At 41.3% G+C, this 17,552-nt stretch overlaps 1 protein-coding gene across 24 annotated transcripts in view; it reads right to left on the bottom strand.

The window, feature by feature from the left end:
• MAGI2 (membrane associated guanylate kinase, WW and PDZ domain containing 2) overlaps positions 1-17,552 on the bottom strand; it is a 597,762-nt gene that overhangs the window by 211,294 nt on the left and 368,916 nt on the right. For all 24 annotated transcript variants that reach the window (XM_077935758.1, XM_077935747.1, XM_077935755.1 and 21 more), the window contains 3 exons: positions 16,003-16,218; positions 9,909-10,119; positions 3,200-3,279 (listed from right to left, as the gene is read on the bottom strand). In XM_077935758.1, coding sequence (XP_077791884.1) covers positions 3,200-3,279; positions 9,909-10,119; positions 16,003-16,218 — 507 coding nt within the window. The remainder of the gene's footprint in view (positions 1-3,199; positions 3,280-9,908; positions 10,120-16,002; positions 16,219-17,552) is intronic.

Raw genomic sequence — 17,552 nt, 5'->3', positions numbered from 1 at the left:
AAACTATATTTAGTTATTATACTGAACTGTGTGGCCTGAGGTACATTGCCATTTAGTCTTCATACCGTCACACCAAATTCCATTGTACATTAATGAACACAGAAATGTGCTCATGTGAAGAATGTGGGGCTCCTGAAGCTTCACAGTGATGCAACCTGCTTCAAGTGACAGGCAGTCTGGGGAGGATGTCATCCAGGGGGAGCAATGCCATCCAGACAAGTTGCTTATGTTTAGCATGGAAGGATTAATGTATAAGGAGCCACTGTTTTTATTTAAGAAAGCTGATGTGGGAGGAAAACCTCTGCCCATGAAATGCACTTTGTCTCGCCTACGCCTCCACCCTCAATTCCTCCGCTGTACAAACTGCTTGGGCAGACAATCTATACATCTCCAAAGTGGCAAGGGAGAAATGACAGAGAAGGGAGGCGGCAACCACCTCATTCAGGATAATGTAGAAACAAAGCGAATGATAACAATAGCAAAAAATGAAACTACCTGGCATATTCTATAACTTAGGCATGTTTGGTCCCTAAATCCATGTTTTGAATGAAATCATTTGGCTTTCATTGTTTTCCACTCAGTTTATTATTTATCAAGAAAGCAAATTAAAAAACAAAAACCCCTACTGTTCATTTCAAGCTCACCTTATTTTCTCATTAATCTTGTGAATATACTGTTCTCTCTCCCCGCCCCCCCCCCCCAGCACAAACGTAGGTTAAAATAGCTTAAGAGGATGAGCACCCCTTAAAGGAAGAACTTTCTGATGGTAAGAGCTGTTCCGCAGTGGAATGGACTCCTTCAGGAGGTAATGGACTCTCCTTCATTGGAGATTTAAAAGCAGAGGTTGGATGGCCAACTGCCATGGACGATCTAGTGGAGCTTTCTGCATTGCAGGGGTGGTGGAATAGATGACCCTTGGGGTCCCATTATCCCTAAGCATTAGCCATTCTCTCTGAGGCTACTGGGACACCTAGAGGACACCAGTTTGGAGAAGGGCAAAAAAGGCACAGAAAAGGAATGTTTGGGTTCAGTGTGGAGCATGGTTTCTCCATAAATCTGCTCCACCATATTTCCACATTTATTTGTGAATCTCTTAAAATCTGCACAAAAGTACAGATCTGAATAAGTATTAATAAATTTTCTCTCAAAATATGCATTTTAAAATGTATTTTGCTATATTCTTGAGGTGAAAATGATGTAGGGATATGCAGGAACTGCAAATGCCTGTGGATAGCTAAGTACCAATTTTCACAGATCTCAGGTCTCGGTCGCACAGGCCTTTGTTGGACTATGTTGGATATGTTGGAACTAGCTGAAATTGGGGTGGGTTTTCCCCAAATATTCTTAGAGTCGAAGTGGAATTTTCCAACAGTTTCAACCCGAAAACTCTCTTCTGATAAATTTTGTTTTGTTGGATGAAACTGTAGAAGGATGAAGAGAAGAAGACTGGAAGGAGTAAAGACCAACCCCATTTGCTCCCTTCAACAATTTTAGAATAATAACATTAAACAATGCTAAAACCAGATCGACAGGTGCACTCAAAATTCAGAAAAGGTGAAACTGGGGTGGCCATTTCACCGAATATTCTCCAGGAAATGGCTGGACAGTTCTGAAGCTCCAAAAACATTTCTCTCAAAAATCTATCAGAAAATTGCTTTCTGGGGAAAAAATGGAAACCCAGGTTTACATTTTGTATCACCTTATTAGCAACGAGACTGGTGGTTATGGCAACACTCTCCAGAGCACCAGATGTTCCTTAGACTAGAGCATCTCATCGGATTTAAGAAGCATATATTAGCTGCTGTTTAAGGAGCACAGAAATTTGAGGGAATTCCAAAGAGAAAACCGAAAAAGAAAAAGAAAAAACAGGTTTGGAACACACAACTTATGATGAAAAGCTGCAAGAGCTCACTTTATTTAAATCAGGATGGAGTTACATTATTTTGTTTTAGTTTTTTTTTAAAAAAAATGATAAAAATTAACATTTTCTACAGTATAGTTCACAACATCAATGTTAATCTGCCACCTCCTGATGACTTTCTTCACATAAAATTACAGTGAAAATTCACCTTCAGAGAACATAAATGCTTGGGTGAGTGATGTGCTGTTTCAAATATCTAACAGGTTGTCATAAAGAAGACACAAAGCAAGTGTTAATTACAGCTCTCGAAGGCAGGATAAGAAACAACAGATACAAATGGAAGTCGAAAAGATAAGTTCTCCGGGGGAAATCTGGATATGTTCTCCTTAGTATTTAAACAGAAAATGGATTAGGACCTCTGGGGAATTTTCCCAGCCTGGGGGTTTTCAGGTTCTGAATGATTCTGTAATTCTAAGGTTGTAGCCAGCTACTTTAAAGAAAGGGCTGCTTCGTACAATATTCCTGTTCCTGGTACCCGAAATATAATTATAGATGATAGCTTAAAAAAAAATCTCAGCAGCTATTTTTAGCACTTAAAATGGCTTGACCAACCTAATTTGCATGCACATTGCTTGTACTGGAAAACCTGGGAAAATGGGTCGCTTATGAAGATAAACAGATCTGTATTATTTACTTGGTAACAGTCGTTAGTCCTGACAAATACACTAATCACCACGGTTTTACTAACACAGTCATGTAGAGGACAATAGTCAAATAATTGTTCACTGTTGTACACGATTCCAAGGGGCTAAAAATATCCTTCTAACCGAAGAAACAACTGATCTGACATCCCTCCCCTCCTCTCATTCCTCTCCCTCCCGCTAAGTAAACGTTGGTTTATTTAAACTGCCCACTACTTAAGTGGCACAGAACTGCCCCTTTGCAAAGCAAATCACATCATAATATGCATACACCATCTCTGTCACAATAGCTTTCGGCACTGTGTGCTTTACACATTTAAAAGCTTGGGATCTAAGCACACTCTGCAGATCCAGATAAGAGAAAAGGCAGCCCAAGAGTCAAATATGTTACAAATTACACACACCCCTTACACACACACTTGTTATTATCAATATCAACTTCAGAACAGATATTACATAGAAGAGAAGCAGAAATACATGGTACCTTAAGAACTGAGGAACACACACAACTACAGCAGTAATTAAATGCCTTGCCCCCCTCATTCCTTAAATACTTTCTACAATCTACAGTACAAGGAAATAAAAGTCATTTCTCTCTCTTTCTTTTAGCAGCAACAATGAAAACTTAATAGCCTACCATTTTCTTTGCACTCTTCGGGAGGTTTAGCCTTTTTCGCAAGTCGTGGATCCAGCCATGATGTTGTCTTTGTGTTATGGCTGAAAAGAAACGAGATCACCCTGATCAGACACATGCTGAACGGAACCAAGTTTATTCCTTCCGATACAGTGGGGGAGGGGGGAGATGGGTGCAAAATTGCAATCAATATACTTGATTTGCTTACTGGTCTAAGTAGACTTGAAGGAGGTGTAAGAGAAATTGTGGAAGGCAACCTCTGAATTTGGCAGCCTAAACTCCCTGTCCTCAAAGCAGCTATTTTTATTAAAATCAACCAGAATGTTGCCAAGTTAGCCTAATTGAAAATGCAAAACTCATCTAGGGCAAAAGGAATGTGCAGCGTTCTCCAGCTGAAAGGGGGTGCAACCAACAGTCTTCTATTCCTATTTGCTGGAGTTTTGATTTTAAAATTTATTTTAGAGCTCAAGGATTCGTAAATATAGGACGATGATTTCTCAGCAGCCATACTTTCAGAATAAGATGCAAACTGAAGTGTGCCTTAGTGTAGTCTCCATTTTCTAACAGGATGATTAATGACGCTTTGATGAACCAACTGTTATCTATTCCATATCTAATTCCGCTCCCATGATAAAAGTACATTTTGCAGAACTGGAAGTAATAATGTGGCTCATTCTACAAAGCCCAGCATAGCCTTTTAAAAAGAAAGAATTTGACTAAGCTGGTAAAATACTGTTTACAAAGAGAACAGTTTCCCAAATGAATGGATATTTAGAATAGCTAAGGAGCTACATAACAAGATTTTTGAAAAAATGCTTATCCTTTTTTTTTACAGCCAAGTGAATTTGTAGTGTGATAGCAATATAAGGACTGTAAACCAGAAAGGAGAAATTAATATTAGTTCCATATTTTAAAGGAATTTAAATTCTTCTTATAAATACTCTCATCTCATTACTCCTCCTCTTTCTTGCACACTGTCAGTCCTTTGTAATGCATGTTTTATTTATTAAACACATCCTGGGAGGCTGTTTGTACTGTTTAGTTTACATATTGCTGAATTATTAAGGTTTTTATTTATGTAGCATTCGCCGACTAATTTAGAAATGCATGTAAGCCCTTTGTTATAAAGGGTAGTGCTGATGGGGAAAAGATATCAATGCCCTGTAAAAATCCAGATGCATTGCTCCTATTGATTTATACTCACGACTCGACTGGTGGGACAGTCTGGATGCAAATGGTGGTGCCCTGAGTTTTAAGTCTGGCTGCTTTACTCTGAGATAAGTAGTTAATTCTGCAATGTATATGCTGCTTAATACCGTAACATTTAAGCAATGTACAGTAAGGTTCCTATATAGTTCAAATGAAACCTGGAATTATAAAACTTACTTAAAATGCCTGATGAAATTAAAAACAGTTGTCACCAGGTCTTGAAGAGACCGTGGAGAGGCAACAAGATGGTCCCTCGCAGCCGCCACTCAGAACAAGAGCCGGCTCATCCTCCTCCCAAGCTTGGTGACGGTGTCACTGGCATGTGAAATAGGGACATTCTGGGATCAAATCAGAAGCTGGGGTGGCTTTTGTAATTGTGGGGCTGTCCCTGGAAAATAGGGACACTTGAAGGGTATGTATTTTATTTATTTATTGAATTTATATACCGCCCTATACCTGGAGGTCTCGGGGTGGTTGTACCTATAAAAAACCCACAGTGCTGTGTGATTCTCTCTTCTGCCCACTCCCCTTGGCTGAAGAAAGCAAGCCATTCACTCTGCTGCGAAGAGTATGAGTATTTATAACCCTGGAGCCTCCACTCCTCTGAACTCATAGTACCCACTTGCATTCAACTTCCCAGACTGTGCTTTTAAAGCTTAACCTTCACCAACCCAAAACTTCAATTACAGCGGACTTTTGAAATAAGAAAACCAAGAATTATTTTCTAAACGTCACCTTCTGCTCACCCACTCATTCAAGGCATTTGTGCCACTCATGCACTCATTCAAGGCGATCCATTCAAGGCATTCATTGAAGGCAAATTATCACTGGCAGAGAGGATGGAGTGGAAGGATACAAGAAGAGTACCCAGAAAGAGATGATTATTTCAGTGCCATTAACTTTTTATTTCCTAGCTGGCTACTGTTCGGTCAGCCAAGAATCCAGCTGACCTCATCACTGGGGGGTGGGGGGGGGGGAGCTTCCAGTGAAACCCAACTCTTTATAATCTCCTATAGCTTGTGTACTAAATTCACTAATTAGTTTGGAAGGAATCTCTCTACAGCTGGAATAGGGAACCTATGGGCCACAGCCAAAGCTCATCCAGCATGATTCATGTGGGGCCCCTCTTATGAAGGGGCCCTTCCAATTCAGATTGATTATATACCAGCATCCAATAAGATAATTTCTGACCTGAGATGAAACATTATTATGATAGGAGGAAACTGAATCACATTTGAAGTATATGAATTCAGAACGCATAAATTAATAAATTAACACCTTTTTCAAAGAAAATCCACATCTTCAACTAAAAACTATCATAAATGATGCATTTAACAAAACGATTGCATATAATCTAATATTTTGAATCCATGGGGACTCAAAAACTGCACACACTGCGAATCTCTGTGGCCACACACCAGCACATTTGCGCGGCCACAATGCAAGGATTTCTGACTGTGGCTTCCCAGTCAATTGTGAGCCATGCCTCGCTTTTTCTACAGTCTCAGCTGCTTTAGGGTAGAGGTGGTTTGCCCAGAGCAGAGGGAGAGAAAGCTGAAAGGGCCACATGGATCTGCCACCACATACAATGGAAGTGTGGTTCTTATTTTTTTTAAGAGGGGATGGCAGAAGGATGGAGGGAAGAGTGAGAGACATGGTGTGGCAGGAAGAGAGAAAAGCCAGCAGTCAGCACTGGTTCATCTATTATTTGCTCTAAAGGACTGTGGGTCAACAACCCTTTATAGAATGCAGTTCCTTCCTTACGTCCTTTCTTTAATATACAACGTGCATTTGCAAACCTTGCTAGACAGATTTTCCAAAAAGGAATGAAAACTCACTCTCCCGCAGCAGCTGCTTAGTAGCAAGATGACATAATTTACTTTCCAACTAATTAGTGCTGTATATGTGGAAAGGCTGATGACAGAAGCAGGAAGGTATAAATGCGCCAGAGCCTGTTTGCAGAGGGGCTCACAGACCAAACCATTGCAAGTAGAGGCCTACCCCACGAAGAGAAAAGGGGTGCAAGGGCTGGAAGGAAGAACAGAAGCTTCATGGAGAATTATGCCATGCCAAAGGTTAGATGGGTGAGCAATCTGCCTCCTGGTCAAATAAAAAGACCACAAAAAAGAGTAGGAGGGGCCACAGAGGAGTTTGCACCCCACTAGTAATGGAAAGTATTCTCTCTGAAGTCCCTGCTTAGGCTGTAAATATATAAAGCAGCATTTCCCAGCCCCATTGTTTAGAGGGACTGAATTAATAAAACAAGTTTTTTTAAAAATAATATTTATTACTTTTATGACAATTTAAACACTACAGAAAAAAACAAAAAAAAAACAATACAGTACAATACAAAAACACTACACAATGCTAAAACATTAAATTAACAAGACAAAACACAAACAATTTAAAAACACATCAAAAAGAAAAGAAAAGAAATTTCAATGTCTTATCTTTCTTTCACATATTTCCACGACCTCCTCACACCTCCCTTTTTGTATTCCACTTCTATTAATTATTTCAGCAATTCCTTTCCATCTTCCCCTGTTTTCTATCCTATAATTATCTTAACACATTTTAACCTTATTTTTCCTTTAATACTCTATTAATCTATTTAAGAATTAATAAAACAAGTTTATGGCAGGGACTCGGTGTATCTTTTAGACTGGTTAGATGACCCAACTTTGATGCTCACAACTTTTAAAAATAATGATAGTAGGTGCCTGATCAGGTGGAGCAGGAACAAGTGATTTCAAGATACAGAAAACCAAGCCTCAGACATGCTGGAAGGTCTAAAGCAGAGATGCCATGATGGTGGGAGTTGAACAACATCTGGCACGGTGGGGAGGGGAGGAGAGAGAGACAGGCTCCTTGTCCCTTGCTTGAAGTGTTAGGATTTTCCTGCTGAATACAAACCCCAATCCAGCTTCCTAATTGTGAGGAGACTATATGTGAAACAAACCATTTTACGTTAGGTTCTGAATATTCTGTAGGACGCTTACAACCAGGAAGTCAGGGAGTTTCTTAACACAATCTGCCTGACATACCTCAGCTCAGAGACCTCCTTGCCTGCTCACCCTGATACCACTGAACCGTCTTCCAGTCAGAAATAACTACCTTATAGCCATAGCTTTTTGAACACATAGGGAGCCACTGAGGCTGAAAAGATGCCGCCAAGTGTCACAACAAGAAATCGTCTGAAGTCCTGAGGGACAGTGATTCTTGACCAACAGGGTGAGTTGTCACTGTGATACAGCTATAATAGGGTAATGACCAGTTAATTACGAACCCACTAATCTAATGGTAATGTACTGGCTGAAAAGCCCTGGGCAATTCACTTTGCTTATGAAATATGGGTAGCATTCAAGACCTCTACTGTACAGCCTTCACTACCAATGAGGGTTGAAAATTGCGAGCTAATAATGACAAACATTCCTTCCAAATGTTGTGTTCAAATAATGACTTCAGTTTGGTGGAAAGGGAAGCAAAAGCTTTATTACATATGTAATTTACAATGCACCACGAGATTAGACTATTACAATTACCAAAACCAATTCAAAACAAATGCTTGCTTAGATGGCTAATGAGTGGGTCTGCAAATGTAAACAATTACAAACACTCAATATGCATTAGAGAAGAAATCACTTAGAAGTGATGGATACTTCAAGCAATAGCAAAAACAGAACAGAGTTGAGAGAATAAAAGGGGAAAAAAGGAGATTGGAACTCTAGGCGAAAGAGGATAAAAATAATCACTCTTCTGAATGACAGAAAATCTCTACCTCATAAGAATCCAAGCTTTAGTTAGTGTCCACTGTGGGCATGTTTTAAGGCTTTTTATGTGGACAGTATGGCTTTGGATACCTAGTAGAGACAGTGGCTGCCATAGGTTTCTGTTATTCACCCAATATTGATACTGGATAAAATTCAGATATTGAGCAATCATTTATTCACAAACTCTTTCCTACAGCTCCACTTGTGATTTAGGGCCAAACCACATGTTACATTAACCATAGTTCTTCTAGTTTAGACATTACAGGCTGAGGGAGCTGTAGTTAATATAAAGGTGATCTCTTCCTCTGGTGTATAAAGAGGAGGAGAGGGAGAAAGGGAATGCACACTACTGGAGGCTTGTTCATGTTACAGGAAACCATAATTTAGTTTGGTAGGTTGGTATTAAAGAGATCAAATCCCAGTTTTGAACAGACACTTCCTGTGTGTTCTTGGGACCACATGAGGATTATTGAAGCTATAATGCATTTATTTCAATAAGACTAATAAGCACACAGATGAGCACTAGATTGTATAAATAGAAGCTCCATCCCAACATGAATGGCAAGAAGGCCGATAACAACATGGAACTGCTGAAGGTGTTTTGTAAAGAGGGGAAATATTAGGCTCATTTTGCAGCTACTCTTTTGTCATTTTGGGAATGCTAGGGCCCAAAGTGCAGCAGGGGACAATGGGGAGAACAGCAAATATTGTATAGGTCCACACAGGGGCGTAGCAAGGGGGTGCAGGAGGTGCGCTCCGCCCCGGGTGTCCCCACTGAGGGGGGTTACAAAATGTTGGGCGGCACTCACCGCGGGGCCTGCAGCACGCCCAAGCAATGCATCTCTTCTGGGAGTGACACGGCGGCTTGAATGCCCGCAGGCTCCGCGCTGCCCGGACGGTCCGCCCGTTGCCTCCCTCTCAGCTGTAGGGCGGCTGAGTGGGAGGAGGCAGGCAGACTCCTCAGAGACCCCATGGTGCCCCTGTGAGCGGCTGGCCCCACCCCTGGGCGCAGGGCACGTGCGCCGCCTAGGCGCCTGATTGGCTTGCTCTGCCGCGGGGTCCACATTCCATAACTTCATGGCAATCAAAAATATACCATATATTTAAAATAGATACATATTGGGAGTGACAGGGCATGCTTACTGTACTTTACAGTTGGTACTTACACCAATATAGGGTTGTCATATTTCAAAGAGTAAAAATCTGGACACAGAAGTTGTGCTTTTTTTTTTTGCCAAAGTTGTTTGCAAAAGCTAAAATAAAAAATGAGTTTTGGGGCTATTGTTAATGAAATTCACCAAAATCTACACTTCCGACATGGGCTTCCATATGTTTGGATTTTCCCAGACATGGCAGCAATTTTCACCCAGATGCTGTTTAAGAGGGACGAATACCCGCAGTGTCCAGGAAATTCCAGACATATGGCAACCCTACACCAATAAATATGAGATCTGGTAAACATTGAAATCTATAAGCCACACATTTCATCTCAATATGGTTTTGTTCCAAGAACTAGCAATATATTAGCTGTGTGGTCACAGAAAATATTTTAATTTCATATATGTCCCTATCATGTTGGTTCAGAATCTGTTGGTTGCAATCTTACCTAGGAGTAAGACCCACTGAATTCAATGGACCTTACATCCAAATTGCCATCTATAGAACTTTGCTACTAACTCTGCAGCTTGCATTAAGTCTGGCACATGTCGTTTTTTCAAATGTGAAGTACTTACTCAATGAAGTAGACTTCTCCCTTTTCTGTGTAAGCCATCTCCCAATTGTCAGGCAATGGGCCCAATTCATCATTTTCTTCTGGTTTGGGTTGCTTTGTTACATCCATATCCTCTTTTACCTCTTCAGGTTGGCTATATACTGGTGCAGGATAAGGCTGTGAGGAGGTTTCACCTGAGGCACCTGTACTCTTCTCTTCATGCTCACTTGATTCTGCACAAGAGAAGAAGACATGCGTGTCAAGATTCCTGTGCTACTGAAGTATCAGTTGTAGTAATACAGTAAAAAAAAAAAAAAACACCACCTGAAGTTTTCCCTGTGAAAATATTAAAACTAGGCTGAAGCAGGAAGAAATATAAAACAGGAGCAGTGGGCTATACATTTTAATTTCATGTGTGTTCCCTGTGGGCCACAGTCCCACTAGGTTGGAGTATCACTTGTCCAAACCTCAAGAAAATAAGCATGGCCTGGGTCTGTGCAATGGAACATGTGTGATATGATTAGACAGTTGCCTTATAGACTGTGGACTAACCCTAGTTAAGTCCCACCAAATTTTGGTGCATGAGGATTAAGAACACAGTGAATTGGAAGTTCTGATTCTGCTGAGCCACTTCATTGTGGGAAGGATCCTGTCAGCTATCCATGGGAAGGGTAGAAATCACATATGGAATATGGAACTTAAAAACGATTACAAAACAATTACGAAACAGTCACTAGAATTAAACACCAACATCAGATTCTCATGCGTCAATCAGATCCGTTGCTGCATATTTTAGGAAGGACAAGTCATTTCCAATGACTAATTAAATTGCACAGGATTTAGAAAAAGATGCTACTCCTCCATTTTCTTCTGGTTCCAAAGGAAGAGAATCCCCAGGAGAGGAATATGAGTTCACAAGCTTTTTTATCTGATTAAAATCCACTTTGGGGTGGTGCTCAATGTTTACTGCTACACATGATAATTCTCCTGAAGTCCTGAGGGATTTCCTTTGGATATTTGCTTGGTCAGCAGCAATTATGAAGTGAAAGTAGGTTTTCCTCCAACTCCCTACCTCCCTAAAGCTATGTGATCTGATGGAGACAATCCATAGTTTAACTAACGGAAACGGGGGAGGAGTTGATATTTTTTCGTTCCACAAAAACTTCATTCTATTGCCTGGGTTCATTTAATCAAACCTTTTAAGTATACACATATATATCTAGACCTAGACCTAGATCTATAATCTATATCTTTAATCGAGATCTATCTGTCTGTCATCTATCTATCTAAAATCCAACAACTGGATAACTTAAGTCAATATATTAAACATAGGTCAAATTTCCCATGATATAAAATGAGATTCTAAATTAATCCAGCTTTCTTCCTGTAACCAGAGGCAACGTTCTTACATCTTTAGGTGACCTACTTTCAAAAATTAAAATACTTCAAGCCTGGAGTATAAAAATAGTGCAAATCTGGTCTTCCCATGATAGTTCCCCCCCCCCCCATGAGAGAAAGTCAGTAGCTGATGACTTCCTAGACTAACATCCACCCCAACAGAGAGATGCTAGCCCTCATGCTTTTCACACTGCTGGTTCACAATTTAGTGGTCCAACGTTTTATAAAATTATCCATCCTTTGAATTGTCTACCATCTGTAACAACACCACCACCTATGCATTAATATAGCTCTTCATATAAATTATCAAAGCACTTCTTATACATCCTGGCTGCAGGAACGGGAGGGGAAAAACCCGACTCCAGCCTTAGCCAACTCCACTGTGGTGGCCAGAAGAGGAGTGGTGGCAACAGGGGCTTCTTTTCCCTGGACGCAGCCAGGCTGCCTGCTGCAGCACCCACAACCTCGTAAGGAGCAATATCTGTGAAGCGCAATGGAGCAAAGCGGAATAAAACAAGGTGTGCCTATATATGTTACAGAGTAGTGGGAGGAGACTTGGTAGAGAGATACCATTTTCTGAAGCAGCCTCCTTTTATTTGTAATGTTTGAGTTTCGCTCTGGCTTCCATATAAGTGTGCCTGATCACTGCAGGCTTAGTCACTTGGACAAAGCAGGGGACGGAGGCACAAGCTTAAATGGAGGAGAAAATGCATCAGAATTGCTCTGTACATCTTAATGCAAATGTTAGCTGTTTAGGAAAACCACCTTCCATTGCTACAGAAATAAGGGTTGTATGTGTAGATAAAATTACATAAATGTGCTTTTGCAAGTCTTCCAGAAAATCCTCTGTTTCCCTACAGTGAATAACATACTTGCTGCTTTCTCCTTCTTGCTTACTTTTGAGTTGGGAGATGGGGAAGTGACTTCCATTTTGTTTCTCATCTCATCAGTCAAATTGCTAGCTAAAAGCTGACAGCAACCCCGCGAACCTGACATTTTCCCCACAGTAGGCAACAGAAAGCATGACTGCAGGGAACAGAGGAGGCTCAGTTGGCATGCAAAATATTGCACAGAAGGGCAAAAGAAAGCAAGTTGAATTCCTTGGAAATAGGTCTCGCAATTAGGAGAGAGATCTTTCTAGTTGTGTAAAAAAGAGGTATGAAAATTGTCTCTCTGCTCCCACTTTGCATTCATTTGAGCATTTAAAGCATTTTAAACAATGGCATGACACTGGAATTACAACCTTGGAAATGAACCATCTGGCCTCTCTTGTCTCCCCTAAGGGATGACCACCTGAGAGAACAACACGCACTATCAAAGAGTGAGTGCCCTCAAAGTAAATGTCACAACTTAGGCTAAGCAATGTAATAGTTATTGCATAACAATATAAAATTAAAAGCAAAAAATATACAGTGGTACCTCTGGGTGCAAACGGGATCTGTTCTGGAGCCCTGTTCGCATCCTGAAGCAAACGCAACCACAAACGTGGGTTGTGATTCGGCTTGTCTGCGCATGCGCGTGACGTCATTTTGCGTGTCTACGCATGCACGAGCGGTGAAACCTGGAAGTAACGCATTCTGTTACTTCCGGGTCACCGTGGAGCGTAACCTGAAAACGCTCAACCTGAAGCATATTTAACCTGAGGTATGACTGTATATGCTTGGATGTGAAAAACACCATAGTTAAGAATAAAGCAAATACAGTGGTTTACGAACTTAATCTGTTCTGGAAGTCTGTTCTTAAACTGAAACTGTTCTTAAACCGAGGCACGCTTTCCCTAATGAGGCCTCCTGCCACCGGAGCCCTTCCACCGTTCGGATTCTGTCCTTAGACTGAGGTAAAGTTCGCAAACCAGGACACTACTTCCGGTTTTGGGGAGTTCGTAAACCAAATAGTTTGTAAACAGGGCTGTTCTTAAACTGAGGTACCACTGTAATGGCTTCCAATGACTCAACAAGCGAGTCAAACCGCACAACGTAAACGAGGGCAGTCCCCTGGCAGACAAATTGCCGTGCGCCACAAAGCTAAGGAGGCTCACTGAGAAATGGTCCGCACACTATCCAACAAGGCAGAGTCCCATTGCAAGTGCATGGCGCCTTAGTGATTTGTGATCCCTCCTCCCCAAATCTCTATGGCCTTATCAGAATTCCTTTCCTTTCCCACAAAACTGCTTGGGAACATCTAAGCAGAAACCTCCAGCGTGTGCTTAAAAAAAGAAAATTTGTTTCAGGTGAAATCCAGTAGCAACTTTACACCTTGGTTTTAGTCAGCTCTATCCACTGCATAATAAAGAGCAGCACAGCTCAACTAACAAACTGAATTAATGTTTTCTATTGATTCCTGGTAGGAGGGGTACACACAAAAACACCTTAAATGAATTTCAGTTCTGATACCCTTATCTTTTTGTGCTTCCTGCAGAATTCTTCACTTTTGCCTTCTTTAGTGGAAATTTGGTGGCCAAGAAAGGAACAGTGTATCTGATGGCTTCCCCCTTACGCATAGCAATGGCTTGAATATACACTTGTATACTTGTATCGGTCACGTTTTGTATGCATCTCTGTATGAGATTGGAAATCATTTTTATATATCAAATTAATAATAATAATAATAATAATAATAATAATAATAATAATAATAATATCTTTATTGTCATTGCCCCCTCTCGGGGACAACGAAATTACTTGGCTGCTCCATCCACCCAGGTAGGGCACTCCACACAAAATCAAAACAACTATAAAAACACTAATTAAAACAATACAGTATAATACAGCAAGGAAGATTAGATGACTTTCAAAGTCCAGGCTTCCCATTCAGGGCCGAGATCGCTCTGGAGAAGAAGCTGTTCTTATATGAATTTGTTTTATTGTTGATGCCTTTATTGTTAAATCACTTCGTGATATTTTACAGCAAGCCATTTATAGATGGAAATAAATAAACAAATGTTACTTTATGGAGGTGGGGGAAATCATTCAAATTGAATGTGCTATTTTCCTCAAATGGAAAAAAGGAAGTCCTTTATTAAAAGCCATGCGTATATAATTTTTACAGTTCTTAAAGATTAGGTGCTGGATTTATTGTTTATATGTGCTGTATATTCAGAAGCTTTTAATGCAATGATTTATCTATGCTTCGGGAAATAATATTTCACTCTTTTTATTGAAACTTCTTTTTTCAATAGGATTATTAGGTTCTAAATCACATATATTCTGTTTCTACATAAGACAAATGAAACACCTATTTCCTACGCATGAAAACTCAAGAGTTTTCAGAATCTTTTATGTGTTGCACACTTTTGAACTGTTCAATTAATTTCTTACATTAAAAACAATTTTGTGCATTAAATATACCACAGATTGAGAGACCCAATTTGATAACCTTCTAGATCTCCCTCAAGTATGAGGTAAACCAATACAGAAATGACTTGAATTCTTCCGAGCGCAATGCAAGTATGGGCCAGAAAAGATTCTTGATGGCTAGAAACTATCAGAGAAGTAAGCAGCTGGGAGAGACCACACCTGCACTTTAAACAACATGATCTCCGGTCACAGTTCAAGACATAGCTACAGAAGCAGGTCAAAGCAGCAGTGTCTGTAATTGCAAGCCCTGACTTTGAGTCAATGAAATAATGGATTCTGGGGTCATATCCAAGTTTCAGCACCTGGCATTCGGCAACGGCAGATTTTGATAATATGGCACCTTTGTTGTTGTTGTTGTTTAGTCGTGACCGACTCTTCGTGACCCCATGGACCAGAGCACGCCAGGCACCTCTGTCCTCCACTACCTCCCGCAGTTTGGTCAAACTCATGCTGGTAACCTCGAAAACACTATCCAACCATCTTGTCCTCTGTCACCCCCTTCTCCTTGTGCCCTCCATCTTTCCCAGCATCAGTGTCTTCTCCAGGGAGTCTTCTCTTCTCATGAGGTGGCCAAAGTATTGGCGCCTCAGCTTCAGGATCTGTCCTTCCAGTGAGCACTCAGGGCTGATTTCCTTAAGAATGGATGCGTTTGATCTTCTTGCAGTCCATGGGACTCTGAAGAGTCTTCTCCAGCACCATAATTCAAAAGCATCAATTCTTCGGCGACCAGCCTTCTTTATGGTCCAGCTCTCACTTCCATACATCACTACTGGGAAAACCATGGCTTTAACTATACGGACCTTTGTTGGCAAGGTGACGTCTCTACTTCTCAAGATGCTGTCTAGGCCTGTCATTGCCCTTCTCCCAAGGAGCAGGCGTCTTTTAATTTCGTGGCTGCTGTCACCATCTGCAGTGATCATGGAGCCCAAGAAAGTAAAATCTCTCACTGCCTCCATTTCTTCCCCTTCTATTTGCCAAGAGGTGATGGGACGGGTGGCACCTTAAGCGAGGACAAAATTTGGTGCCCTCTAACTTTGAGTAGGTACTTGTATAAATTTAGGTTGTATCATCATCATCATCATCACGTGCCCCCTCAACTCGGTGCCCGGTGGGGTGGGGAACCACCCACAGCGCCCTAAATCTAGCATTGTCAGTGGGCCCCACTGTTGTTGCCTGTTCTAACTCTCCCATTTTTTAAAAAAATGTCTGGCCTGGTCCTCTGAGCAGCACTGGGTGGCTCAGTTTAGCTATCATAAATTTCACGCCATGCTGCTTGCTGTAACGTCACTCCTCTTTTGCCTTTAGCTACAATGGCAAGGAGCTGAAATCCACGTGGGACATAATAAGAGGAAAAGCACTGACCTGGTGTTATGACCATGCCGTTTCCATTGACGACAGCTCTTTCTTCCTCCTCTTCCTCTGGGGGCTCTATTCCAGTCTTCTCCATATTGCTCACCGACTTATTTCTTTTGCGTTTGCCTTCAGCACTGGGTGTTGCACCGGGGAGTAACTGGTCTGTTACATTTAACAATAATGGGGTTGGTTCCGCTGGAGGCTTTGGAGTACCGTAGTAGTTGTCTAGGACAAAAAAAGAAAAGAAAACAAGGAGACCACAAATGGAGCTGTGTGAAAACTACCCATTTATTTCAGCATAGTTTTCAGCTTTGTCTCCTCTCAGACTTAGGTTTCCATGAAACATCTGTAGAGTGTTTTGGATATCTGAACTGAAAAAGCAGCTGCAAAAGCTGTCGTGCGTGATAACAGAGGTCTGGCGCATGCATGTCAACTAGTTCCTATCCTCTAGTTATAGAGAGGAATAAGTACAGTGGTACCTCAGGTTAAAGGGATGTGGGTGGCGCTGTGGGTTAAACCACAGAGCCTAGGACTTGCTGATCAGAAGGTCGGCGGTTCGAATCCCCGCGACGGAGTGAGCTCCTGTTGCTCGGTTCCTGCTCCTGCCAACCTAGCAGTTGAAAAGCACGTCAAAGTGCAAGTAGATAAATAGGTACCACTCCATCAGGAAGGTAAGCAGCATTTCCGTAAACTGCTCTGGTTCGCTAGAAGCGGCTTAGTCATGTTGGCCACATGACCCAGAGGTTGTACTCTGGCTCCCTCGGCCAATAAAGTGAGATGAGTGCCGCAACCCCAGAGTTGGTCATGACTGGACCTAATGGTCAGGGGTCCCTTTACCTTTTACCTCAGGTTAAATACTTAATTCGTTCTGGAGGACCATTCTAAACCTGAAACTGTACTTAACCTGAAGCACCACTTTAGCTAATGGGGCCTCCTGCTGCTGCCGCGCTGCCAGAGCACGATTTCTGTTCTCATCCTGGAGCAAAGTTCTTAACCCGAGGTACTGTTTCTGGGTTAGTGGAGTCTGTAACCTGAAGCGTCTGTAACCTGAAGTGCATGTAACCCGAGGTATCACTGTATTCAAATGTGTATCAAAATGTACATTCCCCTGAGAGTGATGCAGTCCTGGCTTTCATCTTATACAGTAAAAGTGCACAAGACAGCTAACAATAGGTGAAGAGATAAAAACCAATGAAATAACTTTTAAAAAGAACTCCATCACACACTTAGAAATAAAAGAGAGGTGAAATGAACCACAACCAACAACATAATCAATAACCAGTAAAATAATCAGCTTGTCCACACCAGAGTTGACTGTGTGCTTGTAGCTGTTTGCATTCCTCTTTTATTTGACTAGCCCACGTGACGTTACTCCCAGGCTGGATCTAGACACATCAGAGAAGCAATTCAGTCAAACGCATTGTAAACTCATACAGGGAAATCTGGTAGGGAAAGATAGGACTCCACAGTGCCATCTGGTGTCACAGTGTTATATTGCATATACAATGCATATAAAAGGCCTTTTCTTTACCAATCTAGCTGAATCCTCAAACAACACA

This window comes from Podarcis muralis, chromosome 10 (genome assembly GCF_964188315.1).
Source record: "Podarcis muralis chromosome 10, rPodMur119.hap1.1, whole genome shotgun sequence".
Lineage (NCBI taxonomy): Eukaryota > Metazoa > Chordata > Lepidosauria > Squamata > Lacertidae > Podarcis > Podarcis muralis.
This window is presented reverse-complemented; position numbering and strand designations above follow the sequence as displayed.